The sequence below is a fragment of the Podarcis bocagei genome (genome assembly GCF_964188305.1).
Source record: "Podarcis bocagei genome assembly, chromosome: 14".
Classification (NCBI taxonomy): Eukaryota; Metazoa; Chordata; class Lepidosauria; order Squamata; family Lacertidae; genus Podarcis; species Podarcis bocagei.
Window position 1 is genome coordinate 10,161,207 of NC_138139.1, and position 27,855 is coordinate 10,189,061.

The following is a 27,855-nucleotide window of genomic DNA, read 5'->3' on the forward strand; positions in this document are numbered from 1 at the left end:
CCCTTACCACTGCCGCTACTACACTACAATGTCTGTAATCTCTGACCACCGGCCATGCCTTCTGCAGCAGAGGGGATTTGTAGTCCAGCAACACCTGGAGGGTGAGGGCAGACCTCCTTGATCCAGTCCGCCTCGTCACGTAAGGCTGCACAGCCGATGCGCGCTTACTCGAGAGTAACCAGCCTTGCACTCAGCAGGGGCAAACTCTGAGCGTCCTTGCCTTGAACTGGGTTTTTTTTTGTTGCAAAACTGGATCATTTGAAATTAAGGGGCCCGCGCAGCCCGCTAGAAACTCGCTTTGGAGCCTTCTGGAGTTGCGGATTATCCCCGCTCCCCTTCCTCTTCCTCGCGCAGGAACTTTTCCTTCCGGAGGGTTGTCACCCCTTCCCTTCGCTCCGCGCTCCGGGTTTTCCTTCGGTTCCCAGAAGGAGCGGCGCATAAAACCGAGCCCGTCTCCCGGCTTTTCCTTCCCGCTCCTGACTCCTGCCTCCGCGTTTTCCTGCCACCCTCAGATCCGGGGCTTGAGCTCAGCGGTACTCAGCGCCCCTCAGCTGCCCCCTCCCTTTCTGGCGGCGGCGGCGGCGGCCGCGCTGAGGGAGGGCCGAGCGGAGCCGAGAGCCGGGACTGCGGCGCGCCAGACCTCCCCTTTCCTCGCTTCTCCTCAGGCGGCCATGGCGGCGGGGCCGGGCCCTTAAGGCGACGGCGAGGTAGTCGCGCGGCTCCATGGAGGAAGCGGCTGAGGGGCGCGCCCGGCACCGGCCGGAACCCGAGGGTGAGTCTGAGGAGAGAAAGAGACGGGGGGGGGGAGGGGAGGGAGGGAGGCAGGGAAACGGCAGAGGCTCGTGCGCGGGGCCGGGGAGCGAGCGAGCGAGAGGGCGCGCTGGGGCTGGGCTGCTCATGGCGGCGCCACACCAGGCCCCGGGCCTCCTTCCACGCTTCTTGTCAGGCCGGAGGAGCCAGAGTCGGTGAGGAGATTCTGCCCCCACCCCCCGAAAAACAAAATACGGGTTAAGATCCCTTCTCCAATCCAAGTGGGTCGCGACCTCCTCGCTCGCCCTCCCCTCGAGGACCTGCAAGAGGGGGGAGCCTTTCTCCCCGCCTCTTCCATGATGGGCGCCCGTGTGTGTGTGTGTGTGCGCGCGCGCGCGCGTGTAATGGTGGTGGTCTCTACCTGCTTCTCCACTTTCCTTGCTCACCCCCCCGTCCTCCCCCTCCTTTCTCGCCCCCTCCCCCCCCCCCACAAACACAACACATTTGGAGTCTCGAGACCAGGTAACAGTTCCCAGAGTGGGGGGGGGGAGGGGGAGGGGTGCTAAGTCTATTGCATCAGCAACAACAAAAGGAGCCTTGTGGCACCTTGGAAATGTTGTGGTGGCGGACGGCTTCCTTTCGGGCTCTACGGCGGACGGGTTCGCGTGGAGTTGCCGCCCGCGCACTCGCTCGCACAAAAGCGGGCTTGTGCTCCCGAGCACATGGGGGTCGTAGGGGGGCAGCGCCGTGTCAGCCAGGCGTGGGGTGGCCCGAGAGACAGAGAGAGAGAGATGGATTGACCTGCACTGAATGTGCGGGCACCTAATGTCCGACAGCATGCAGGTCCAGATGAGGGGTTAAAACTGTGACCGTGAACGCATGCATGCACACATGTATGTGGGCATCCTTGCGGTGCATCTGGAAACTTAACAGATGGGTTGGGGCAGAAGCTTGCTTAGACTCCAGTGTACACAATGGTCTGGAATTGCGTGTGACCTGGTTTCCTTTATGCTGAATGTGGAGCCTTTTGTGCACAGAGGGCATGGCCAGGGTCACCATGAAATGTCACTGGAGGCTACCACGATTAGCGAACTGGTATGAGTAGTCATACATTTGATAAGAGGCAGGTTACATGTTTGTGTACGTGTGTGCCACGAATCCTTATCGTTTGGGGGTGTTTCGCAGTAACCTCCAGTTTCCTTGGGAGCATCAGGGTCTGCTTTTGCGTTATATTCAGAGTAGATTTGTGCGAACAGCCCTTGGGTGTGTGTGGGTGTTGCCTGTACAACTGTTGTGAGTTCTGCAGCCTTGATGGGACTTCTCAGAGCTTCTGCTGTTGTAGGGGCAGTGTGAAGCATCCTCATGCAAGTGATCTGTTAAGCATCATGCAGAAGCTTGTCACAAGCTGGTCCCAAACACTTCTGAGGTGAATACCTGGGGGCTGTTGTGCTGTCAACTGGCAACTGATGACTCATCTTGAGCATATAATTGAAAAGCATTGTGTCAATAGGTAGAAATTTCTTATGGTGTTTTACATGTGATTGGGCACAGATTCAGAGAAGTTGCCATTTGGTAGCACAGTCATCAGGTAAACCAGTCCAAAATCAGTTTCAGGTAGTCACACATGGAGGTAGTTATTTCAAGGCATGTTTGGTATTATGGGTTCTTGTGTGTTTCTCCATATAGACATCTGTTTTTGAGGAAGTAAAGCTGCTTCCATTTTCTGTTTACTACTGGGTGTTATCAAGATGCCCTACTTAGCCTGAGAGATAAACCCAGCTTTGCCTGACATACCTGTGGGATGTGTGCAGTGCAAGTGATGCTCTTGCAAACTTCTTGCCTAGAAGAAATTGAGTGGTTGACTGTAGGCTGGTCGCTCCAGTAGTAAAACCATGCAGCTACTTTCAATATTTATTAGAATGGTACAAAATCACAGATGGTGTTCTGAATGAGTTGTCTTACTGTGTAATGTACAGGTTGGTTGTGTTTCTGAACAGTGATGCATTGAGAACATGGTTTTCAAACCTGTTTTATCCCTGCAGTGTTTCTAGATGTCCTTGCTGCTTCTGTGCCTGAATTATGCCTGTCTCTAGAGTGCGAAATGACAGCTCCTCATTGGTGCCCTGGATGGGAAGAAGTGAAGGCTGCTTAAAGACTGCTTTAGGAGGAAAAGAGTGGGCAGGTTGAAATGGCCTGTTAAAATGAATCCAGGATAGTAATAATAATAATAATAATAATTTTTTATTTATACCCCGCCCTCCCCAGCCAAGGCCGGGCTCAGAGCGGCTTACAAGCAATAATAAAAACAAGATGAGTGATTACAACTTAAAAACAAAAATAAAATACAACATTAAAATAATGGAACATTAAAATATTAAAATGGAGCCTCATTGCAGGAGAAGGAAAAGAAAAAAGAAAAAGGGGGCGGAGGGAATCAAATTGGCTCCAATCCAAAGGCCAGGCGGAACAACTCTGTCTTACAGGCCCTGCGGAAAGAGATCAGATCCTGCAGGGCCCTGGTCTCATGAGACAGAGCGTTCCACCAAGTTGGGGCCAGTGCTGAAAAGGCCCTGGCTCTGGTTGAAGCCAATCTAACTTCCTTAGGGCCTGGGACCACTAGGGTGTTGTTATTTATGGACCTTGAGGCTCTCCGTGGGGCATACCAGGCGAGGCGGTCCCGTAGGTACGAGGGTCCTAGGCCGTGAAGGGCTTTAAAGGTCAAAAGCAGCACCTTAAATCTGACCCTGTACTCCACCGGGAGCCAGTGCAGCTTGAAAAGCACTGGATGAATATGCTCCCATGGCAGAGACCCTGTGAGGAGCCTCGCTGCAGCATTCTGTACCCGCTGGAGTTTCTGGGACAGCTTCAAGGGCAGCCCCGCGTAGAGCGAGTTACAGTAGTCAAGCCTGGAGATGACTGTTGCATGGATCACTGTGGCCAGGTCGGGGCGGGAAAGGTAAGGGACCAACTGCTTGGTGCGGCGAAGGTGGAAAAATGTCGCCTTGGCTGTTGCTGTGACTGATGTGTCTGATCCCTGCTGGGTGCTTAAATTTTTCTGCCTACGTTTGTGATTTATACTTCTTGAGATGGCTATTTGACTGGTACATAAGAACACTGTCAAGGTTTCCTTCTTCTATAACTATAGCCATTGCTGTGTAAAAATGGTTATTTGATGTATACCCTTCACTATTTTGTGGGCTCAGCACAAAATCCTTCTAGGAATGCATGGGTTGTGAACCCCTGCAAGAGGTTAATAATCTTTAGATTACGCTGTAACCATAACACATAGTAAAATAGGAGCCATGGTTATTTCCAAAACCACTGTTCTCAAGTTTGAATTTGTAAAGTAGGTGGTTGTGGTGCTAGTAGCTAAATTATTATGTTGCCCTTCTGAGTGGTGTGACTGTAATGTGGTTCTTAACAACTATAATGCATGACATCAGTGATAGACTTAGCTCAATATCCTAATTCTGCAATCCTAAACTCTTGCTAGTGAATAAACCAAATTAAAGAAAGTGCAATTTCTGAGTAAGCAGGCATAGAATAATACTGTAAACTTAATCGATGACTTTGCTCATTCTAATGCTGTAGCATTCTGCAATTCTTTGGTATCCTTTGGACTTAAAGGGCAGATCATGATCAAGGTTTGGTGTGAATCCTAGTGAATGCAGTGCTGCCACCTTCATTGTAAAACCGATCACTTAAACTATTTTACAGCTAGTGGTTGTTCGGGGGGGGGACATTCCTTGTTAAAAGGTTTGCTTTGAAAGCTAGTGTACTAATTAGATAATTCATATTAACATATTTTAAGCATGTTAAATATTTGTGACCTACACTTTTGCTCTATGTTTATCCACGTGTTTACCCACTTTATTGTTAATAGTCTGTTTGTCCCCTTGCCTGAAGTTCAGGTCAGACTCTAGCATTTCTAGGATTGAAAATCTTACTAAAAAGGAAAATCTATATTACCTTAACTATTTTCTAATCATTTGGTTTAGAAGCAGATTTCAAGGGTTACGTATTGGTGTCAATAGTTCATTAATGTTACATAATATTTTGTTTGAATTCCTAGAAGTTAAGAATGAATGAAAATCTTGTCTATGTGGCTGTGTGACATTTTTTCAGATTTGGCAGTTGAAAAGAATCTTAGAGATACTTTGTTTCAAGATGTAACGAATTTTGTAGCTTTGTTTCTTGCAACGTCTCCATTGTTCAAAATGAGAAATTGCAGACCTTGGATGTCCAATGGCCCTGCTGATTCTCTGGCAGGCTTCCATTTTCTAATAAATATGAAGAGAGCTGTATCTTGTTTCCCCCCCCAAAAACAAAACCTTTAGTTAGCTCTTGATTATTCTTCTTGGCAATCTAAACTCTCTGTGGTTTTCTTCATTAAGATTGTTTCATGTTGAAAAGGATGTTCATATTTTCTAAAAAAAATTATGCTTCTACTATTACTGGTATTGGCTACATTCAGACAATCTTGACTTAATAAGCTGAGATATGAAATGATGTTTTTGGCTGTGCACATAAGCCAGGATATAAAGCCAATTTAAATCCATGTTTTAATATCCTAGCTTATTCCAAAACTGTTAGTTTCCTGGTTCACACAAAATGGGAACTATAGTTAACGGAAGGCTTCCTGGTTTGTTTGCTGACTTGCACAAAGGGTTGTAGTGTGTAACCAAAATATCTTTCATGTCTCTGTTCACTAAGCAAAGAAATTATCATCCAAACATGACCATTATTTTAGATTTTCTATCGCTTTTGGTAAGGATTGCTAATGCTCATAATCCATGAACACTACATCTTTATGGTAAAATGCAATGTGATCTGATGCATCACTACCTTCCCAAATCCAGGTAAGGAGGCACTGGGCTTTGGGAAGAAGGTGCAAGGCTCTGACAGGGTCCTAGAGTTCTCCTTCCCAAGATCTAGTGCTTTCCCAGCTTTGGAAAGGAGATGGGAAGGATCTAAGACCCTGCCTGATCCTCTTGCCTCCTTCTCAAAGCCTGGTGCCTTGCTTACCCAGCTTTGGGAATGCAACGCACATTTCCATGTCAAAATTACTCTTGTAGCCCTCTTGGTATGAAACGTTGGACCACCCTGTGATGGATCATCATAGAATTTTCAGGTTTGAAGGAACCCAAAGGGCATGTAGTCCAACTCCCTGCAAAGCCGGAATCGCAACTAACAAATCTCTGACAGATGGCCATCCAATCTTCTTGTTAATCTGAAACTGTAAGGTTGCCTTTTATCCTGTATTTGACTATTTTTACCACAATGATGTGCATATACTTAGGGAAGTTGCATCCCACTTTATGCCAATCTGAAAGTTGTTTATAAATACAGTCCATGTTGAATCAATTATACAAGGAATCTGATTCATATTCATGAGGATTTTAGTTCTAACATAATTTCTCTAATGGTTGTGGAGGTGACATTTCAAAGCACATGGGTAGTGGTAAATTCTCAAATGTTCAGGGGGACCGGTACTGCTACCTTTTCTTCCATATATCTGATCATAGCATCATACTTCTCTCCAAATATTTCAGAATCTTGTGTACCTCTTCAAAATAAAATGTGAAAGATAAGCAACATGGTGCAGAATAAGCAAATTATGATAAAATGCTGTCTTTAACTTGCAGTGCTAAATACAGTGTTAAATAGTGTGTAATTTGAGGGTGGCAGAGTGACAACCAGAAGTTCCACCAATAGTAGTTTTGGACAGGCATGCATAATATGGCAACTGAATAGGTGGTTGTCTGCTCTGTCTTAGTAAGCACTAAAAAGTTTCCAACTGGTGCTGACACTAAAAATGAAATTGGTGCCCAAGCCCAATACTTTGGGTTATTGTTGGGCACTGTAAGCTAATTTGCTTGTATTTATTGAATCAATAGCCTGCTATCCTGCTCTTCAATAATTTCAAAGCGAGTAATCACAAAGATAAACATAGTATAATTAAGAACCACAGAAATGCAGCAATAAAGCATTTCCATCATGGTAGCATGAGAGTGGGCTTTTTGAGTGGTGGTTCCCCACTTGTTCTCCTCAGGGTGGATTGCCTTGTGCCATCCTTACCTATTTTCCCCCCAGACCTTTGGCCCTTAATTTGAAGAGTTTTAAGTACTTACGGATTCTTTTAGTGGGGCTGGATCTGTAATATTTGTATTGATGTGCTTTTAGGTTTTTATTGATGGTTTGTTTGAACTGGTTTGATTGTTTACACTGTGTTTGTAAGTCACCTTGAGTTGCATGTAAGGAAAGTATTCTATCTATCTATCTATCTATCTATCTATCTATCTATCTATCTATCTCCTTAGACATCCTGGACAAATAGAGGTTGTCTTTAGGTGGTAGAAATCCATCAAAGTAAGTTTCAGGAGACTAATCCATGGCTCGGTGCCACAACCAAGAATTACTCTTTCCAGCAATCACCTGCGTTGGAGGCACCCTCTGAAGGACCTCTAAATATGAACTTGGTGCACAGATAGGTTCATATAGCTGTACATGATTTGGTAGATGCTTGCAAACTTTGAAGTGTACCCTGTATTTCTTAGTGGTAAATGGTTCACTGTTGGGATTATATTACAGTTTGCTTCTGGGCAAACATTCACCAGGAAGTTATGCTGAAATATTTCTGTCTTTCTTTTCACCTTGTTTAGCTGTCTTAAATCACTAGATCAAAGTTGGGGAATTGTATCCATCCAGTGGATCACATTCCAAAATCCTCCACCCCTTGCAGGTCACAATTGATAGGTGAACAGGTCTACCCAGCTGTCAATCACCTAACAACATAATGACATCAGGTGACTGACACTTGTTAAAGTTCAAAGGAAAATGCTGTAACCAATGATCAGCTAAGTGGTGGTTACCACAATCATATTTGAAGATGTGCTTTCAGTGCCAGCCATCTGATTGGCACTAGGAATACAAATTCTAAGAGACTTGTTCTGGAGAGAAAAAATGCTCCATTAAAAAACTGCATGTTTTTCCTTCTGCAGAAAAATCATCTAGTGCTTTGAACCCAAACCACTTCCTCCATCCCCTTTGACTGCACTAGTGAGTTCTTGACAGGAAAGCCTCTAGTGCAGGGGTCGGCAAGGTTTACCTTATCTGGGCCAGTTCACTCCAGTGGAGATCTCTTCGTGGGCTGGATCGTGTGTGTGTGTGAGAGAGAGAGCACGTGCAGCCACGATTTCTGGCGCCTGCGTCTGCGCAGACACAATTTCTGGTGGCTGCATCTGCTCAGATGCGATTTTTTGTTTCTGAGCATGCAAAGATGCGATTTTCGGCATTGCGGAAGTGAGTCCCTGCACCACGCTGTGCTGGTTTAGCACAGTGCATGGGGACTCATTGAGCGGGCGGCTCTGTTCGGAGGTGGCTCGGGGGCACTGCCGGAGGAAGAGGAGTGTGCGGAGCGCACTGGATCCCGGTGGGGTGACCCCCTGCCCGCGCTGGGCACCATGCCACCCGCAGGTGGCACGCCATGCCCCCAGGATGTATGCCAGCCCCGCCCCCGCCTGCTCTCTGCCCCCTGGTGCCAGAGCATGAAGCTCCGCCACTCCTCGGGGGTTGTTTAAACAACCCCCATGGGCTGCTTGTGGCCCATGTGCCTTAGGTTGCCTACCCTTGCTCTAGTGCGGCAGATTCCAGGGAGGCTCTCTGTCAGGGCTAATCAGCTGTTTGGCACTGAAGGGGAACTCTGCTTGCTAAGGAACAATCAGGAGCTCCTGATTTTTCCCTTCTAGCCATGTCTATACCTGCCCACAACTGACATCACAGATGATGTCACGGATGGGGCAAGTGAGGGGTGGTTTGTGGGAAAACTGTCTTGTGGGCCAAATTGGGATCTGTGGTGGGCCTAATTAGGCCTGCAGACTAGAGGTTCCCCACCACCTCTTCTGTGTATAATCAGTAATAGGGTCAACGTCTTAGTTAGTTACTTAGTGTAATGGGCCCTGGTCTTGTTTGGAGTGCTTTCTCTCGATTTGAAAGAAACATAATTCAAACAAGCCTTCTGTCTCTGCTGCTGGAGCTCTTGTAAATATAGCATGCTTATGATTTTAAGTGAGCTGCTGCAGGAAAGAGTTATGAAAAGAACATTTCTTTTAAGGTGTCTGGCTGGCTTTATGAAAGGCTTCAAGCTGATCATGTGGTTGCTGGCTCATTGAAAGGGTGGGAGACCCTTCTGTGACCTTTGCAGAAGCAGGTTAGTTTTAACTTGGATCAGTTGCTTGTACATGTTAAAGAACAACAGAAGCTTGCTGAAGAGCAGTCCTCAGTGCTTATTCAACTGGGAGGTGGGGCAGGAGGCCTGGGCTGGAGCCAGGTGATTGCTGGGTACAATGGAGGCTGCTTTTGTTTGTTTGAAATCTTTTGGTGCACTGTAAGACATTGCTCCTTTTGTGCTATTCTCTCCATGTGCATTCCCACTTCTGAGAAAGATTTAGCATATCTTTGGAGACTCACTGAAGGATCCGGACAGATATTTTGAAGCCATTGAACTTGGAATATATGCATAAGAGCTTATTCTCTCAAAAGTGCTGGGAGACAGACTGTTCTCCTACACTTCACTCTTCTGTATAATGTACAATGAATGATTGGCTTAAAAAAATTATAAACAATATAAGCAGCTGTTTGCCAAGATTTGCTAAAGCATTTTCTGTTCCTTAAAGTCTTTGCTCAAGTGTTGCTTTGGTGTAAGCTGCATATAGACGAATTATATTCTCCAATAAACCACTTCAGCTGCAAATCCTAAATCACAGTTACTATGCTGTGATCATGGGACGCAGGTGGCGCTGTGGGTTAAACTGATCAGAAGGTGGGTGGTTTGAATCCCCACGACGGGGTGAGCTCCCGTTTCTCGGTCCCTGCTCCTGCCAACTAGCAGTTCGAAAGCACGCAGTGCAAGTAGATAAATAGGTACTGCTCTGGCGGGAAGGTAAACGGCGTTTCTGTGCGCTGCTCTGGTTCGCCAGAAGTGGCTTAGTCATGCTGGCCACATAATCCGAAAGCTGTACACCGACTCCCTCGGCCAGTAAAGCTAGATGAGCGCCGCAACCCCAGAGTCGTCCGCGACTGAACCTAATGGTCAGGGGTCCCTTTACCGTTAACCTTTATGCTGTGATCAGACCAAACACCTCACTCATGAAATATGCTATTTAGTTCAAAAAAGAAAGAAGGAAATAAGTTATAGCTGCACTGTTGAGGTTCAGGGTTCTGGGGCCATTATTAATTAAATACCTTGATCAGCAACACAAAGAGCACTTTTCAGAGGCTTTTGAACTGGGCCCTAGAACTTGCTGATAAGGTTCCAGGTAGAAATACTTGGAAGGGCATGGACTGGTAGAATTAAACAAAGCAGCAGCCTAGCCACCAGGCACAACCTTGCAGCAGTTGAAATCTGTGCCCAGGGTGCTTTATGCTTCCACAGCAATGTGCACACCCTTTCTGCTTCTTCTTGTCCTTTCAGGTTCTGGATGTATCTGCCTTCTCACATGAGAAGCAGTCCATCTCTGCAGTCAGTGTGGATTTGTAGTAGGAAATGCTACTGGGTTTCAGGGCGATGTTTGTTCAGAGTAGCACTGCCTGCTTGCCAAGGCTTTTCCCATGAAACTCTAAAAGGAGTAGATTGAGAGCAGTTGCATGAACGGAAGGAGTTCACAGAAATTTCGGCAGACCAAGGCAGTTAAAAGACTTCATTAACTTTGTGGGCTGAATATTAGCTTTTCTTGTTTTTGAGGCATTTGATAGGTGTACAAAACAGCCTCTGTCACTTCAACAGCTTTGAAAAGTTAAAAATGTATATATCAAAATTAGAGGAGGAGCTACCATCTTTCAAGATAAGTAATGTAAGAAAGAGCTCTAATCTTCAGATGGAAGCACAATGTATGTGATGTTAACACCCCTTCTCTTTATATATTTTTGAAAGTTATCGTAAATAATAGCTCTTCAAAACTGGCCATACTCTGTACATTTTTCACATTTAAACACCTTTCAATCCCACCTTATGTAACTATCTGATAAATCACTTGGTTCTATGGAAGTGACCAGCTAAAATGTACTGCAATGTGGAAATTCATATTTCTCTTTCAGAATAAATTATAACTATTGAAAAAACAGGTTTATTTCCTATGAGTACATGTTTAATTTCTACAATATGCTTCATAAACACATACATCTCAGAGTTCATATATATATACACACACACACACACACACATACACATACATATACATATACATATACATATACATAATCTCAGAGTTCATAAGCTTTTGGCTTGGATGAGAAAAAAAAAGAGGCTAGTTGAGTAGACACATGGGAATAAAAGCTATGGGAAAATGCAGGACAGGAAGTAATGCTGTTCACTCACATCCTGTCCCTAGGTACTGGAGACAATACTTTTTATTGTGAGTCGTTCATTGCATATACAGTCATACCTCGGGTTAAATTTGCTTCAAGTTGAGTGCGTTCGAGTTGTGCTCTGCGGCAACCCGGAAGTAACGGAGCATGTTACTTCCGGGATTCGCCGCTTGCGCAGACGCTCAAAATGACATCACGCGCATGCGCAGAAGTGGCGAAAAGCGACGCGTGCGTGTGCAGACGTGCCGTCGCTAGATACATTTACCTCTAGATGCAAACAGGGCTCCGGAACAGATCCCGTTCGTATCTAGAGGTACCACTGTATATGAAACTATGACAGTTGTGTATGATGTTTTACTTAATACTAAATTAACTTACTGATAGTTAGGACTTCATTTGTGTAAGATGATTAAATGATACAGGTGGGGCTCACTGCAGTTACGTTTTGGTAGTGGCCTGGTACACACATCCCAGTAAGCCATTGTCTAAACTCTAAAACAAAGTATGACTTTACTGTAAGTGCACCAGCCATTCTAAACATTCTTCCAAAGAGCAGGTACTTAACACTGGATTCAGTGTAACATATTCTGTATCTGGACATGGTTGATCAGGCAGAATTGTTCTTTGTGTCTTAGTGCAATGGGACATGTGCACACATGTTGACATGTGTGCCATTCTTTTAAGATAGTAGGACCCATGTAGGCATGGTAGGGAGGGATAATGACTCTATTTGCCTGCAGTAGTGTAGGGGAAATGAAGTGCATCCTGTGAATAGGAACTGAAGCCCCTCCAAGCAAAGTTTACCATACTTCCTATGTGGAGATGTTTATATAATGCTTCATAAGTGCCTGGTTGTAAAACTTCTGTGTAGTTTTTGAAAACAAATTAATGCCACAGATGTTACAGCTGCTGTCCACATCTGATTAAAGCTTCCTCTTTTTTGTGGCTTGAAATGGGGTATTGGTGGTGAAAGGCCTTCTTTGACCCTTTTAAACCCATTGGAATGTCAAGGTTATTACAAAAATCTTTTAATTATTATTATTTCAAAAAGTCATAAATGTATTTGTGTTGCCTGTTGAAAAACACAGCACACATGCTGAATTTTATGTTTACTTCAAGGAAGCAGTATAACAATTCTCAAAGTGTTGCCTTTCTCTGGGAAATGTTTTGATTTGCTGAAAGAGGGACAAAGCAACACTAACTTCTGTTGCAATACTTAACTTGAAGCAAAAGTGACTCATGTTACCCTCTGCACATGAAGGCTATGTGCTTTTTTTCTGTCACTGAGAGAAACTGCATACCTCGGTTTAAGAACAGCCCTGTTTAAGAACTAGTCGGTTTACGAACTCCACAAAACCGGAAGTAGTGTCCCGGTTTGCGAACTTTACCTCAGTCTAAGAACGGAATCTGAATGGTGGAAGGGCACCGGCGGCAGGAGGCCTCATTAGGGAAAGCACGCCTCGGTTTAAGAACGGACTTCCAGAACGGATTACGTTCGTAAACCGAGGTACCACTGGCATCCTAAGCCATTGGAAAGAGCAGGACTTGTTCAGCCACAGCTCTGTGAGCTGCTGAATCCAAATTAGAGGCTTGTTTCAACACTAGTGCAGGGCAGACCTACTGCTCTGGGGGTGACAGTGTAATATGAACCTTTTTATCCCAGTTGTGAGGTTAACACATGACAGCAGAAGAAATATCGCAAGTGCAGGTAAGCATTCTGCCACATGCAAAGCCCCATCTAACTCCAGCATGCCTTGCTTAATTAGTTATTGAACGCTTGGAACTGAGGCCATTAGCCCATAAAGCAAAAGCCCATCATGTTTAGAATCTGAGATATATATATATTTTGTCAAGGCTTCCAGAGCTGCCTATTCATATTTCCCCTGGGGAGGCCCTTAGTCCAGTCTGTCTCCTGCCCAAATGCACTGGGGCCCAGGAAGGAAAGAACAAGCCATGCAGCAGACAGCACCCAGTGACCTTTTTGAGGAGCCAGGCCATGAGGTTAGGGTAGAGGTGACTCCCTGGGCATTCTAGGCCATTGTTCTGCAGATCCCCCCCCCCCCGCAATCTGGCCACAAGTTTTGTTTTCCAGAGGTTGAAGTTATAGGTGTTGCTCATGGTTTATTTAGATTGATCCAGTTATGTAGTCTGCCTTTGTTAAGGATGCTTTGAAGTTTTGTTTTTAAAAGTGTCCTGTAATAATTGCTTTTCCCTGGGTGCTCATTGGTGCGGAACAGGCATTTACCTTTAAATTCCACAACTGCATGAGGCAGCCACCCAGAATACTAAAATTATAGGTGGTTCAAATTGTTCCCAACAAATCTCCACCCCACCACCCACATTTCAGTAGTGGGAGCTGAAATAATATTTGAACAAGCATTTTGCACAAATGGAGAGATCTAGTTTTGTAGAACAATCTTGCTATAAGCACTTTTTATTAACACCCCCCCCCATAAAAACACCAAAGGTTTGCTGCTTATTCCAGAATTGGCCAGAGTAGAATTTATTAAAGGTTGAGAATCCTTTTGAGAACAGACTTTATAATTTGATGTGCTTAAACTGTTTGGAACAATGAAGTTTAATTACTCTGGGCCACCTGAATAATGGAATGGGAACACAATACTATACAGTACACATATTGACCAGGAAGTAAGCACCATAGAGCTCAATGGGGCTTATGTCTGTGTAAACATGCTTAAGGTTGCATTGTTAATGTGTGGGAATTCTGAACAGGACCATTGCACTTTTGAGTAGTGATATATGAGGTTTGCATTTTCATACAAAACTCTGTATTATTTAGGGTGTGCAGTGTTAGTGGACTTCCAGAGGTGCTAAGAGCTTGCTTTTGCCTGCTCTGCAATTTCAGGCAGTCTTGCATATTTTATTGAAGGGTCAAAATGTCCAAGTTGAACTCTCTGTTGCTTGCATACCAGTTGTGGTTATGGATTATAAGACTTAATATATTAGGAAAATGTGCAGCAAAGGCTATTTATAATTTAAGATTCTTAACAGATATGAATGCTTTGTGGTCTTTCATTCTAATGCTGAGCTGACATTCTTCTGGCACTCATATCTGAAAGTTTAGGAAAGGGTTTAAAAAATGTACGTCACAATGTGCTAGAAGTGGGTCATTTACTTTGTCAGGCACACAGGTGCTCAGGACCAGTTTTGATGGAACCGTGAATTATTTTTGGAGGAACATGTTAACTTACTAGACTTTAGCTTTTATATAACTTAGAGCCGTATTGACTCAAATCTGTTTCTTCTGCCTGTGGCTCTTCTGTCATGTAATACTTACACAAGTAATGGGTTTGGGAGGAGGAAGATCTTGATTATTATCTACTATATATTTTGGAAAGTGGTTTCTCTGTCTGTCTGTTCTTCTGTCCTCCATAGGTTCAGCTGCCTCTTGAGATTTCATTGCCAAACTCAGCACAAACCTTCCTGAGCTGGCAACTATGGTCATTGCCAATGTTTGGATGCCAGATGCTATACCAAAATGTGAATTTGACATGACTTCCCCATTTTTCAGCATAGGTTCAGTCACCTTGAGGTATGATCAGAAAACTTGGCACGAGGGTGCCTGAGACAGAGGCGGTGAACTTTGCCACCATTCAGATGCTGGATGCTATTTTTAATAATAATAATAATAATAATAATAATAATAATACCCCACCTATCTGGCTGGGCTTCCCCAGCCTCTCTGGGCAGCTTCCAAAAAAAAATAAATAAAAAAAAATTAAAACACTGCAATACATCAAACATTGAAAGCTTCCCTAAACAGGGCTGCCTTCAGATGTCTTCTAAATGCCAGGTAGTTGTTTATCTCTTTGACATCTGATGGGAGGGCATTCCACAGGGTGGGCGCCACTACCTAGAAAGCTCTCTGCCTGGTTCCCTGTAACTTGGCTTCTCGCAGTGAGGGAACCGCCAGAAGGCCCTCGGTGCTGGACCTCAGTGTCCAGGTAGAACGGGTAGAATTCAAAAATAGCCTTCCTAAAATAACAGAACTGGTCAAGAACTTAACTGAGCTATATATACTTAAAATGTATATTGCGTGATGCATTTTAATCTGATGCCTTAGTTGCAGTTTATTAGGGCTTTGAATAGTTTTTTTCTAAAAATGCCTGGTAGTACAATAAAAAACCCTCTTTTGAAGTATATGGCCTAGGTTGCTTAGTTTTGATGCTATCTTAGCCATATTGGGGCCTTTGTACCTTATTCCCACTCAAGCTTTTATTTTGGTTGAAAAATAAAGGTGGTTCATTTAATCTGATTCATTTTCTACTACAGAGCACACAAACTAAAAATAGACTTGCTCTGAGATCCTTTTGAGGGTTTTTTTTTGCCTCCTGTATTTCTTTACTACAACTGAATATTGTGTAGACCTATTTAAAGACGTGAATCCCCAAAGCAATTTTAATTTTTTGTATTCTGATGCTTCATTTCAACCATTATTAGGTAATAATAAATAGAATTGTAGAGTTGGAAGGGACCCTGAGTCTCCAGCATGGTTAATGTGGGTGTGTATATTCCCACAGAGGCCTTCCCTGGTGCCTGCAGGGTCCTGCCCCTCTGCCACTTCTCTCCATGTGCACACACACAACTGCCTGAAAAGAAGTCTTTTGTATCCTATAAAATACTTTTTTCCAAGCCTAATTGTTGCTGGATGGTGCCTTCCTTGTGTTGATTTGATTTGTTCGTTGCATTTGTATCTCACCTTCCTTCTCCAAGGAGCTCAGGGTGGTGTGCATGGTTCTCCCCCGCTTCCTCCTCTCAACGCTTGTGAGGTTGGTTAGGCTGAGAAGCACTGATTGGCCCAAAGTCATCCAGGAGCTTCATGGCCAAGTGGGGATTTGAATTGTTGTTCTCGCAGGCCCTGGCCTGACATTTTAACTACTGGTACCACACTGGCTTTCTTTTCCCCTGGAGATTGCACCTGGGGAGTAAAGGTTAAAACTTGACTCTCCTGCTGCACCCTCCAGGAAGGTCACACGCCACACCACCATCAGGCTGTGTGGGGAAGCACAATCACTTTTTTTCAAGCCTAATTGTTTGGGTTGGAGGAGTAAGTGAATGTGTGTAGTGTTCCACAACACTTTTCTCCAATTCACGCATGTGCTTGCAACATTTTATATTATGGCTGTGCATCAGTACTGTAGAGAAGACTCATGGGGTGGAGGGGAGGCAGCAATAGCACATTTCTGTTGTCTGATATAGTCTTCCTAGGATAGGGAGAAGCAAAGATGCCCCCCTCCCCCTGCCAGCAGACGTTCCTTTAACTGAAAGCAGCTAGTTAGGAAGCTCCTTTGTGCAGATTTCTCATCTCTTCTTCAGGCTGCCAGCTGGCTTTCATTCAACATTGTTTTCATCATTGGAGAGAGACAGAGGAAGAGAGGAACATCTTAAAAAGAAAGCTACGAAAGGATTCCTGTTTTTTATGGCTTTCTTTTTTTTAAAAAAAAAAACCTAAACAAGGCAGCTGGAGAGAGCACAGCTCTGTAGTCTGAGGAGCTAAGAGCACTGCAGCTTCCTCTGCAAAGCAAGATACATCCCTCTGGGTTTCTTTAGTCATAAAAGGAAACAAAAAAGGATCCTGTGTAGAGGTGGTGTATAGAAGAAAGACATAGGCTGGCTGCCAGCAAGAGATGGCGGGAGGAGCGGCTCCTGAACACAGCAGCCGCTCATGTTTCTGCTCTGACCTCTGGAAAAATGGACAGTAAAGGGACTGGCTGGGGTTTAACAGAGTTTGTTCCTAGGCTTCCCAGGTAGAGTCTGCTATATTTTTTCTGACTGAGATGTTGCAGCTTGAAACTTACCCTGTTCTGCTCCAATTGCTCTGATTGTTCCTGACTTATTTTCCCAGGGGTTGTCTGGAGCCAGAAGGCACATATGCTGTCTTGGACTGATCCCAGTAAAGCGGAGCAGTAATCTGAAATCCTGTTACCTTTGCCATGCTCTAGAGCAGCAGTTGCCTGGTGCTGGAGATTTTCCACTGTTTCTGCTGTTCTTCAGTGCAAGCATTCCTGAAAGTTAATCAGGGTGAAAATTGCAGTCACTCATGTCTGGAAGCAACCAGAAGCTAATCCCAGAGTCTGCAGATTTGAACAGACTGGTAGGAGACATTCTCTTTATATGCACTGAACTTTTAATGGGATCAATTCTCCTTTGGGTGTCCAGTCATTCCCAGTTAGGTTTTCTCTGCCTATTGTTTCACTACAAAAGGTCAGAAGTGTAATGCAAGCTGTTGTGGCTAGCCTGGGAGCAGCCACTGTGAGTTAAGGCACAATGAACCCTTGGTTGCATACTGATCTGTGTGCAGTGCTTTCCTGAGAGTTGCCGTATGTGATTTGTTAGAAGTGTTTTGATAGGGGCTGTGAGTTCAAAGTGAACTCTAATGACATGGCTGCTTCTAGGAATGCAGATGTGGTTTATAGAGGTTGCAGCCCTTAATGGAGCTGAATTATTTATGTCGGGCCACTGCATGTGTACAGTTTTCCAAGTGAGAAGCCATTTCCCTTAGTATTCCTGTTCCAGGGCTTCTCTTAGAATTGCCTATTGGAAGATTGCCAACTGGACAAGTGAATACATGTACTTTCAGCTGTGTATCGATGAGTTCTGTGTGGCAGGGAGGAAGTGGAGAGGGATTTGTACACTCGGGTGGGGTTTTTTTCCATCTGGTTTTCAGATGCCTTTATATCTTTTCTCTCCACTGAACACTCTGTGAGGCAGGGTGCCAGGAGCAAGTCTGTGGTAGCCAATATGATGCCCTCTGGAGGTTGTTGGACTTAACAACATAATCCCTGACCGTTGACTATGTTGACTGTGACTTAGAGGAGCTGTCAACAGCACCTGACCTCTATGTGGGGGCTTAGTTAGCGTTTATTGTATAATACTGCTATAATTTTGAATGAAGCTACATATTTGTTGGGACGTGTAGTATTCTTTTTTTTTGGCGATCACTCTTAGCAAAGTAAGATTGTCTTCCATCAATATGGTCCCAACAGTGTGTCCATAAGTGACTGTGGAGGCCAATCTGGATCTGCACATCCATCCACAGTGGGGACACAGGTTTCCAGGTGGAGTTGATCACGGTCAGGATTTGCCAAACGTGCCTTTCTCTCAGCTCATTTGTCCCTTTCATCCAGATGCCTTGTAGGCACGGCTTGTGTTTTTTGTCACTTCCAACTGACTCATGCAGCTGGGCTCTGGCATAGTGTGTTTTCTGTAAAGCAAGATCATATAAAATGTTTATAGGGCTTTCTGTCCTATATTTTCTCATTTATACGTTTCTCTCCATCACACACAGGGAGGCAGGCAGGCAGATAGAAACAAACAAACACACACATTCTCCCTACTCTGTCTTTAGTTAGAAGTGGAATAAAGATTGACTTAGTCAAAGCATCTCTATCTTGATTGTAAAAGGTCCATCTTGTCTGTTACTTTCTTTGATATAAGAGGTGATGACGTGCTAGATTTAAATACATTTTTTAATGTGCAGTGTGGATTGCTTAAATCCCACCTAGGAATCTGAGGAAGGACAGGGTACAATTTTATAAATATTAATCGGGTGTTCACACTGCTTAATATAATTTTTCAGGCAAAAACATACGATAATTTGGCCTAAAAGGTATTACTGTACAATTATATTTGGGGGTGGAGTTGGAGTAGGATGAATGTGAACAAATGCAGTTTCATGGTTATAGTTGGAATGAGGATTAAGGGGTTAAATAGTGATGAAAGTGGAGTTGAGAAATATTTGCCATTTGAGAGCCATCAAGTTTATAAAATGAGTAGCACTGTAAGTGCATCACTCAGCAGGTGAGCAGGATGAAGTGGAAGTCACAGGAGGAGGAGGCACTACCTTCCTCAGAGGAATAAAGCTGAGGCTGGCAGGAAGAAGAGGGAAGGAGGTTGACAAGGCACTTGAAGGGAGTGCTGACAAATATTATAAAGTTGACAAATATTACTCTATAACACAGTGGGCATATCCATTGCATTAAAATATTCATACTGTTTTAAATTGCATTTTATTCCTTTTTATTTCTTTTATTTCTTGTTTTAAAATTTGGTATGGAGGCAGCCAGGTGTGGGAGATGAGAGCTATGCTAGCTTTTATAGGGCAGCTTTTTCATGTTCTTCCACATGTGTAGGAACAGTCTTTTTTTGTTTTGGGGCAATAGTTGTAGGTTTGCGTGGGTTGAGTCACCACTAGTTTGAGATGAGCACGAGGATGCTGTTTAAGTGTAGTTAATTTTGCCTTTGTAATCTGTATGAACAAAATCAAATAGCTTTGGATATATGCACTAATATGTGCTATCAAAAACATTAGATGGTATAAATGCATGTTTCTGTTACACTGATTCACTATCTGAACTTAGTCTTCTGGAAATCTGGAGACATTCAAGTGTATCTTGGTGTACAGTCATACCAGGTTAAATATGTTTCAGGTTGAACGCTTTTGGGTTGCGCTCTGTGGCGACCCGGAAGTAACGGAATGTGCTACTTCTGGGTTTTGCCGCTTGCGCATGTGCAGACGGTCAAAATGACATCATGCGCATGCTTGGAAGTGGCAACTCGTGACCTGTGCACATGCAGCACGGGTTACGTTCACTTCAGGATGAGAACAGGGATCCGGAAGGGATCCCGTTCGTATCCAGAGGTACCACTGTAGATTGTAATTGCAAGGAAAAGTTAAAAGTTGAGAAGTTAAAGTTTTGAAAATAAGAGTTTTCCTAACCCCAATTTGTACCTTGATTTCAGTGTGTCACTTTTCCGTGGTGAGTCTGTATGTGTTTACTATAGAAACTGTTTGCTCAGTATTTTATTATTATTATTATTATTATTATTAGTAGTAGTAGTAGTAGTACCCTGTACTAAAAACATAATAAAAAAGTGCCTATACAGTGCTGCCTTCAGATGTCTTCTAAAGGTTGTACAGTTTCTTATCCATTTGGCATCTGGTGGGAGAGCATTCCGTAGGTTGGGTGCCAGTCCCGAGAAGGCCCTCTGCCTGGTTCCCTGTAACTTCACTTCTTGCATTGAGGGAACCACCAGAAGGCCCACTGGTGTTGGATCTCAGTGTCACTCTCCGAACACTGGACACTGCCCAGAAGGAAGGAGTGGAACCATTGCATAACAATGCCCTCAGCTCCCAATCCCCTTAAACGGCCCAGAAAGATACCATGGTCAATGGACTCGAACCGATGGCTCCAAGTTACAAGAAAGGAGATTCCAACTAAACATCAGAAATAACTTTCTGACAGAACTGTTTGACTGTGGAATTAGCTCCCTCAAGAGGTGGTGGATTCTCCTTCCTTGGAGGTTTTTAAGCAAAGGTTGGATGGCCATCTTTCTTGGATGCTTTAGTTGAGATTCCTGCATTTCAGGGAGTTGGACTAGATGACCCTCAAGCCCCTTGCAACTCTATGGTTCTATGAGCACTATAGTTAGTGTTTCAACTTCTTCAGATGAAAAAATTGAGTCATACAAGGTTGGTGTTCAAGGAGCTCTTAGTGTGTGTAGGCTGGGGATTGTCTGCTTTTTTGACTGACCATCCTCTTGTTCCGTAATGACGAAGGGAGATGAAACAGATTGATTATTTTCCTCTGACCTTCCTTCAGACTAGCCCATGCAGGAGGGAGGTTGCTTATGATCTCAGCTGTGGAAATGAAGGCTCAGTGATAGTATCTTAACAAGCCAGGCAGCCAAAGCATTCCAGGGTGGCAGGTAGCACTAAACTATGGTTTAGTGCAAGGGGAGGGCTCAACAGACTGTAGATTTTGAAAGCTGCTTCTGACTCCACAGCTGCATGGAACATTCCCCTGAGTTTACACTTTCTTTACCATTAAGATAATAAACCCTATGTTTGGGTTAGAACAGAGGCTGGTTCTATTGCATTGGATGGGGGAAACATGTGGCTTTATACACATTTTTTTTTCCTGACTCTTTGGGAGAATTCTTTATCACCAGTTTTGGGTGGCTTTAGTTAAGCTCTCACAAGACTTTGATGTTTTTCATTTCTTCTTTTCCCCCCATTTAGAGGAATCCTGATTAGCAAACTTCAACAGTTATGACAGTTGGGCACATTGCTATGTTAACAATTATGACATCTGCAATGTTTTATAAAAGCAATTAATTTAATAAAATCACTATTGTGAGGACTGAAAAAAAGAGAGATAAGAAGTCTGTATATCTTGCTCAGATACCAGGCATTGGCTCATGGGGTTAAAAATCTATAATGACCTGTCAGGGGGCAAATTACTAGAATTAAGGAACCAGAGATTCTGTAGACAGTGGTTGGCTATCTCAGCCCGTCAGATGACTCAGTCTTTGACATGGCTCAGGGTACCTGTTTCTGGCTATATACTGCCAAGCAACCCTTTTAGACTCCTTTGAAAACAGTGTCAGCTTTAAGTGTTTCACATTTGTAAACATGGCAGATCATCAGTCTCCTGCGCGCAGGATGGAGGAGCAGAAAATCAAAACACTTAAAGGAGAGCCAAAGCTGGTGGGCGGCCATGGGCTTCAAAGGTGTACCTGAAACTACCCTTTGGTGGAATTTGGCTCACTTCTAGGAAGAATGCCATTTCACGTGTTAATTATCTTTTGAAAATATAATTGCCATATAGTTATCTTGTGGAGTGACTGGCTTGCTATTTTGTAGCCTCCAGGGAAATACTTAATGTACAGTGGTACCTCAGGTTAAGAACTTAATTTATTCTGGAGGTCCGTTCTTAACCTGAAATTGTTCTTAACCTGAAGCACCACTTTAGCTAATGGGGCCTGCTGCTGCGCCGCCACCGCACAATTTCTGTTCTCATCCTGAAGCAAAGTTCTTAACCCGAGGTACTATTTCTGGGTTAGCGGAGTCTGTAACCTGAAGCGTCTGTAACCCGAGGTACCACTGTATAGAGTCTTCGTGAAGATAGTGTGCTTGGTCACTTAGTAATTGTAGCCTAGCATGATGGGGAGAACCATTATGCATTCCATGCATTACTATTTTGTGTACTTTTGGTCTTCACATGTTGCGTATCTGCACAGCTCTATCTAACCTTTCTCCATAGCTATTTGCCAGAGCCCATAATCTGAGGCCCTTCACTGCATGCCCAACTAATAGATGCTTGGAGGGTGTCAGTGAGAGAATGGGCCTTCTCAATTGCAGCTCATGAAATACTCCCAAGGAAAGCTTGCAGGGTGCCAGCATGTCATCTTTTTCATGCCAGAGCAAACGTTGTATAGTATTGTTTCAATGAGTATGTGTACTGAATTCTACTTTTAAGTTGCTTCAAGAATTCCTTGGTTGTGAGAAGTGACAAGCAAATTAATACTAACAATAATCTACTATTTCAGCCATCAAACTGTGTATGTAAATTTGGGTTTTCCTTTTTATTGCTAGCAGTGTTAGAAACTGGGATAGAAAAGCTTTTCACCAATGGTTCCTGGAGCCTGGGTTACGGGTACAAAAACAGAATGGCTGGTCACCTGCCTACTCCCAATACAGCAGCACTTTCCATTTATTTTTTCAAAACGCATGAACACAATTCACACCAGTGACACATTGTTAATATCACATTTTAATAACAGGTACTCTAACCACACTGGTGAGAACCTTTTTCTTTCAGTTTGCAAAACTCACAGCTTCTGTGATAGGTGGAGTTGCCAGCGAGTGACATTGTCTTACTCTGTCCACCCATGTTCACATAACACGATTATTTTCAAAGTTCAAATATTATTATTTGTGTAAAGGAAAGCACTTCCCTCGTACAGGAGCACTGATGCAAATATTTATAAAAGTAGTGTGATGCTCCACCATTTTAAGATCTTTGGTATCTTTGAAGGTTTGCCTCCACCCCAAGTTACCATTGCGGTTGTAGTATGTTAACTCCATGAATACGGAGGAGAGGAAGTCTGTGGGAAATGTTTGCACCTAAAAAAACCCCCTACCCTTCTATATTGATAATTAGGATTTAGCATGAAAATCCTCATTGGTTGTTTACACAAACCCTAACTTATCATTTAGTCTGACATAAAAAATGAGGTTTCCCTAAAAAAATGAACTCCTTTATTTTATTTTACACTTCCAGTAAAAAGGTGCAAGTAATACTGACCCCTTGTAGTTTGAATTACAGTGGTACCTCGGTTTACATACTTAATCTGTTCCAGAAGTCTGTTCTTAAACCAAAACCGTTCTTAAACAGAGGCACACTTTCTCTAATGAGGCCTCCCGCCACCGGTGCCCTTCCACCGTTGGGATTCAGTTTTTAGACCAAGGTAAAGTTCTCAAACCAAGACACTGTTTTCAGTTTTGCGGAGTTTGTAAACCAAATTGTTCTTAAACAGGACTGTTCTTAAACCGAGGTACCACTGTATTGCACTTAAAAGATCATACAATTCCATCCTGCCTTCTTCTATCTTTAAAATATTCTATTTAATAGAATATGCACCAGTTTAAAGGCTGTTTCCCACACAGCAGTTCTGTTGCTCCAAAGCGTGGCATGCAAGGATGAGTGACTAGTGACTCTTCCCTGGTATTTGGCTTCTGGGAGAGGGAATTGGCTTCTTGAGGTAAAAGATGTTTCTTTTGCAACAAGGAGCAGCACGCGTCCTCCATGCTGCTTGTGATAAGGCAGAGAAGCAAGGCTCTGTGCACTGCTTGCTTTGCCTTGAAGGGAAATACAAGTGCCCAGCAGCAGCCTGTTCTAGGGCTCACAGGAAAGAAGTCTGACTGGCTGCGCTTAGGGGCATGGGGGGACAGATCTACCACCCCCTCTTTTTCTCTCTCTTGCTTTTTTGCTTCTTCTTTTTTGTGCGCCAGCGGGGTGTGCAGGGAGAGGAGTCTGTGACTGAAGTAGAGGTTCATGGTGTCTTTTGGTGCTGTGTTGCCCTGCAGATCAGTGCCAAAATGGCAGGTTTAAAATAAATTTACACACACAAACACACCGAATTGCTAATGCAATTTCTTGCAGGAAAAATATGCATGCTGTAATGGGAGGGTAGGTCTCAGATACACACACACAAGTTACAAGAGCTTTAAAAACATTCCTCCTTCCCTGCTGTACAGAGTTTGTTACCTAGTCTTTTCAGGTAAGAACAAATTAGGATGCTATGGGCACTTTCTGGACCAGCCCAGATTTGGGTTTCCACCTGCAACTTGAGAATGCTTTACATGGGTGTTTGCTGATTTAATTTTACCGTTCATACTGTTTCTAAACTGATAAGCCACAGGGCTCTAGCTAACCTAAAGGAATGAATGATGCTGTTGCTGGCAGGGTATTGCTCCCGTTTCTGCCCCCTCTGCCCCTGTCAGCAATCATAGAATCATAGAATCATAGAATCATAGAGTTGGAAGAGACCACAAGGGCCATCGAGTCCAACCCCCTGCCAAGCAGGAAACACCATCAGAGCACTCCTGACATATGGTTGTCAAGCCTCTGCTTAAAGACCTCCAAAGTAGGAGACTCCACCACACTCCTTGGCAGCAAATTCCACTGTCGAACAGCTCTTACTGTCAGGAAGTTCTTCCTAATGTTTAGGTGGAATCTTCTTTCTTGTAGTTTGGATCCATTGCTCCGTGTCCGCTTCTCTGGAGCAGCAGAAAACAACCTTTCTCCCTCCTCTATGTGACATCCTTTTATATATTTGAACATGGCTATCATATCACCCCTTAACCTCCTCTTCTCCAGGCTAAACATGCCCAGCTCCCTTAGCCGTTCCTCATAAGGCATCGTTTCCAGGCCTTTGACCATTTTGGTTGCCCTCCTCTGGACACGTTCCAGTTTGTCAGTGTCCTTCTTGAATTGTGGTGCCCAGAACTGGACACAGTACTCCAGGTGTGGTCTGACCAGAGCAGAATACAGTGGCACTATTACTTCCCTTGATCTAGATGCTATACTCCTATTGATGCAGCCCAGAATTGCATTGGCTTTTTTAGCTGCCGCGTCACACTGTTGGCTCATGTCAAGTTTGTGGTCAACCAAGACTCCTAGATCCTTTTCACATGTACTGCTCTCAAGCCAGGTGTCACCCATCTTGTATTTGTGCCTCTCATTTTTTTTGCCCAAGTGTAATACTTTACATTTCTCCCTGTTAAAATTCATCTTGTTTGTTTTTGCCCAGTTCTCTAATCTGTCAAGATCGTTTTGAAGTGTGATCCTGTCCTCTGGGGTGTTAGCCACCCCTCCCAGTTTGGTGTCATCTGCAAATTTGATCAGGATGCCCTTGAGTCAATCATCCAAGTCGTTGATAAAGATGTTGAATAAGACCGGGCCCAAGACAGAACCCTGTGGCACCCCACTAGTCACTCTTCTCCAGGATGAAGAGGAACCATTGATGAGCACCCTTTGGGGTGCAATGCATCTCAAGTAAATACATGTTTGGCCCTCTTCCCCAGCAGAGCCCCATTCCTATTCAAAGCTGCCGAGAGAGCAGTAAAGTGCCACAAGTCAGCAGGGTGATCACATAGTATACCTCACAAACAGGGCATTTAACAAAAAGAGAGGCGTGAGCGGGCGAGTGAGAGAATCGGGTATTGCCAGATCATCTGCATTGGCTAGAGCACGGTGCTGATATCTCCAAGGTTGCAGGTTTTATTCCCATAAGGGACAGCCGCATATTCCTGCATTCCAGGGGGTTGGTCTAGATCAGTGATGGCCAAACTTGGCCCTTCAGCTCTTTTGGGACTACAAGTCCCATCATCCTTAGCTAACAGGACCGGTGGTCAGGAATGATGGGAATTGTAGTCCCAAAACAGTTGGAAGGCCAAGTTTGGCCATCACTGGTCCAGATGATCCTTAGGGTCCCTTCCAACTCTGATTCTCTGATTCTTTCACTGCCCCCACCTGTGAGTTGATCATTTCAGCAATAAAAGATTTAAGGGAAGAAGGCAGGGAGCCCAAAGAGGAAACGCTCACCAGACTCTCTCACCTCTCAAGCATGAAGCAGGGAAAGAAACAAAGTGGCGGCTCATACTGGAGAGACGGGTGGCACCTTTGAGCAGGCACAAGGGTTGCCCCTGTTCAAGTGCTTCTGAGCCTGACTAGCCAAGGCAGTGCAGCACCAAAAGAGGCATGTATTTTGGTTCCAAGCTGCCCCCCATACCATCTGACTGGTGTGGCATTGTGACCTGGCGGCCAGACATCTCCACTTCCTCACAAAAGGCTGGTTGCCTGTCATGAAATACATACAAAAATGCATACTTTTAATGTTTTATTATTATTTTTATGACGAATTCCATTGTGTATTTTTTTGGTGTAAGTCACATTGAGTGTGGTTTGAACTGTGGGAAGCCAGCATACAAATAAAATTGTATGCATGTATGCAGTTTTACAGTTATGGTGCTTTAAAAATATATATTTTCAATGGGTATGACAATTAGGACAGATTGACAAGCAGCATATTGCCTTAATACTTTGGGATTTGTGCTTCTCTCTTTGATGTGCTAACGTAACAAGGCCCGGTATGCTATTTTAACTTTGGTGCCTTAATTTGATCATAAAAGTACTTTGGTGTGGGGAGAGGAACTTAGCTCTACTATAGTCCACCTACACATTGCAATTATATGGTAGTATTTTACCACCAGTGGCATTGGTAGTAGTGATGGTAGTGTAACACCAGTTGGGTAGTACAAGTATGGGGAACAGATAAGTATATGTTCAGCTGGTCTGCATGTGTATCTTTATTTGTCTGAATGTGAACACCTTCCCATATATGCTTGTGTACTGGTTCTTAGACCCATTTCTTGAGTAACTGTAATGTAATATCCATTGTTCTTACTTTCCCTTTCAGCAATTATGTTGTCATCTGGGCGCACCTTGATAACTGGAGGCTTGAGAACATAGCCGAAGCTGCTACTTCATACCCAAAGGCTGAGGGAGCAGACAAGAGGCTTGAACCTTGAGGTGGGTCGTTAACTCTAAGATGTCCTTGAGCAGTGGAGCTTCCGGAGGGAAAGGAGTGGATGCAAACCCAGTTGAGACGTATGACAGTGGGGATGAATGGGACATTGGAGTAGGGAATCTCATCATTGACCTGGACGCGGATTTGGAAAAGGACCAACAAAAATTGGAAATGTCAGGCTCCAAGGAGGTGGGGCTACCAGCACCGAATGCTGTGGCGACACTGCCGGAGAACATCAAGTTTGTGACCCCAGTGCCAGGTCCACAGAGTAAGGAAAGCAAATCCAAATCCAAACGGAGTAAGAGTAGCAAGGACAGTGGCAAGGCTGCCCCAGGATCCTCCCTGTTCACTCCAAGTGAAGGGACCAGTGGCAAGAAGGAGGTTCAGGGGCGACCTGGTGATGGCGTGAACTCTAGTGGCTTGGTGGCTGCCATTGCCCCAAAGGGCTCTGAGAAATCGGCCAAGGCTTCTCGAAATGTGGCCAACTCAAAGAAGGAGAAGGAGGGGGGTTCGTCCAAGAGTAAGAAGGAAAGGAGTGAGGGTGCGGGTGCTCCAGCAGAAAAGGAGCCCAGTGTACTCCAGCCTCTTGCCTTGGCTGTTAGGGTTGGGCAGTATGATGGCGGCCAAGGATCAGAGCCTGCTGCTGCTGCCGCCGCTGCCGCCGCCGAGCAGCTTGGAAGTATAGCTATTGACACAGGATCTGCACTCAATCCTTTGGGAATTAAGACGGAGCTGGAAGATGGTGACAGTGAGTGTCGACAGCTCAAAAAGGTCAAGGCAGAGAAGGTAAGATGTGGGCTGGTGGCTGGGCCTGGTAGGGTACTGCTGCTGGAAATTAGGGTC

At 44.3% G+C, this 27,855-nt stretch overlaps 1 protein-coding gene across 3 annotated transcripts in view; it reads left to right on the forward strand.

Annotated features, from left to right (window-relative positions):
• Positions 1 to 403: 403 nt before the first annotated feature.
• Positions 404 to 27,855, forward strand: part of ZNF609 (zinc finger protein 609) — a 113,882-nt gene continuing 86,430 nt past the window's right edge. Inside the window, exons 1-2 of one of the 3 annotated variants that reach the window (XM_081169191.1) lie at positions 404 to 772; positions 26,902 to 27,798. In XM_081169191.1, coding sequence (XP_081025317.1) covers positions 27,034 to 27,798 — 765 coding nt within the window. In that variant the 5' untranslated portion in view covers positions 404 to 772; positions 26,902 to 27,033. Of the gene's footprint in view, positions 773 to 851; positions 966 to 26,901; positions 27,799 to 27,855 lie in introns of those variants that run through there. The other 2 variants (XM_081169189.1, XM_081169190.1) reach the window with 2 other exon arrangements.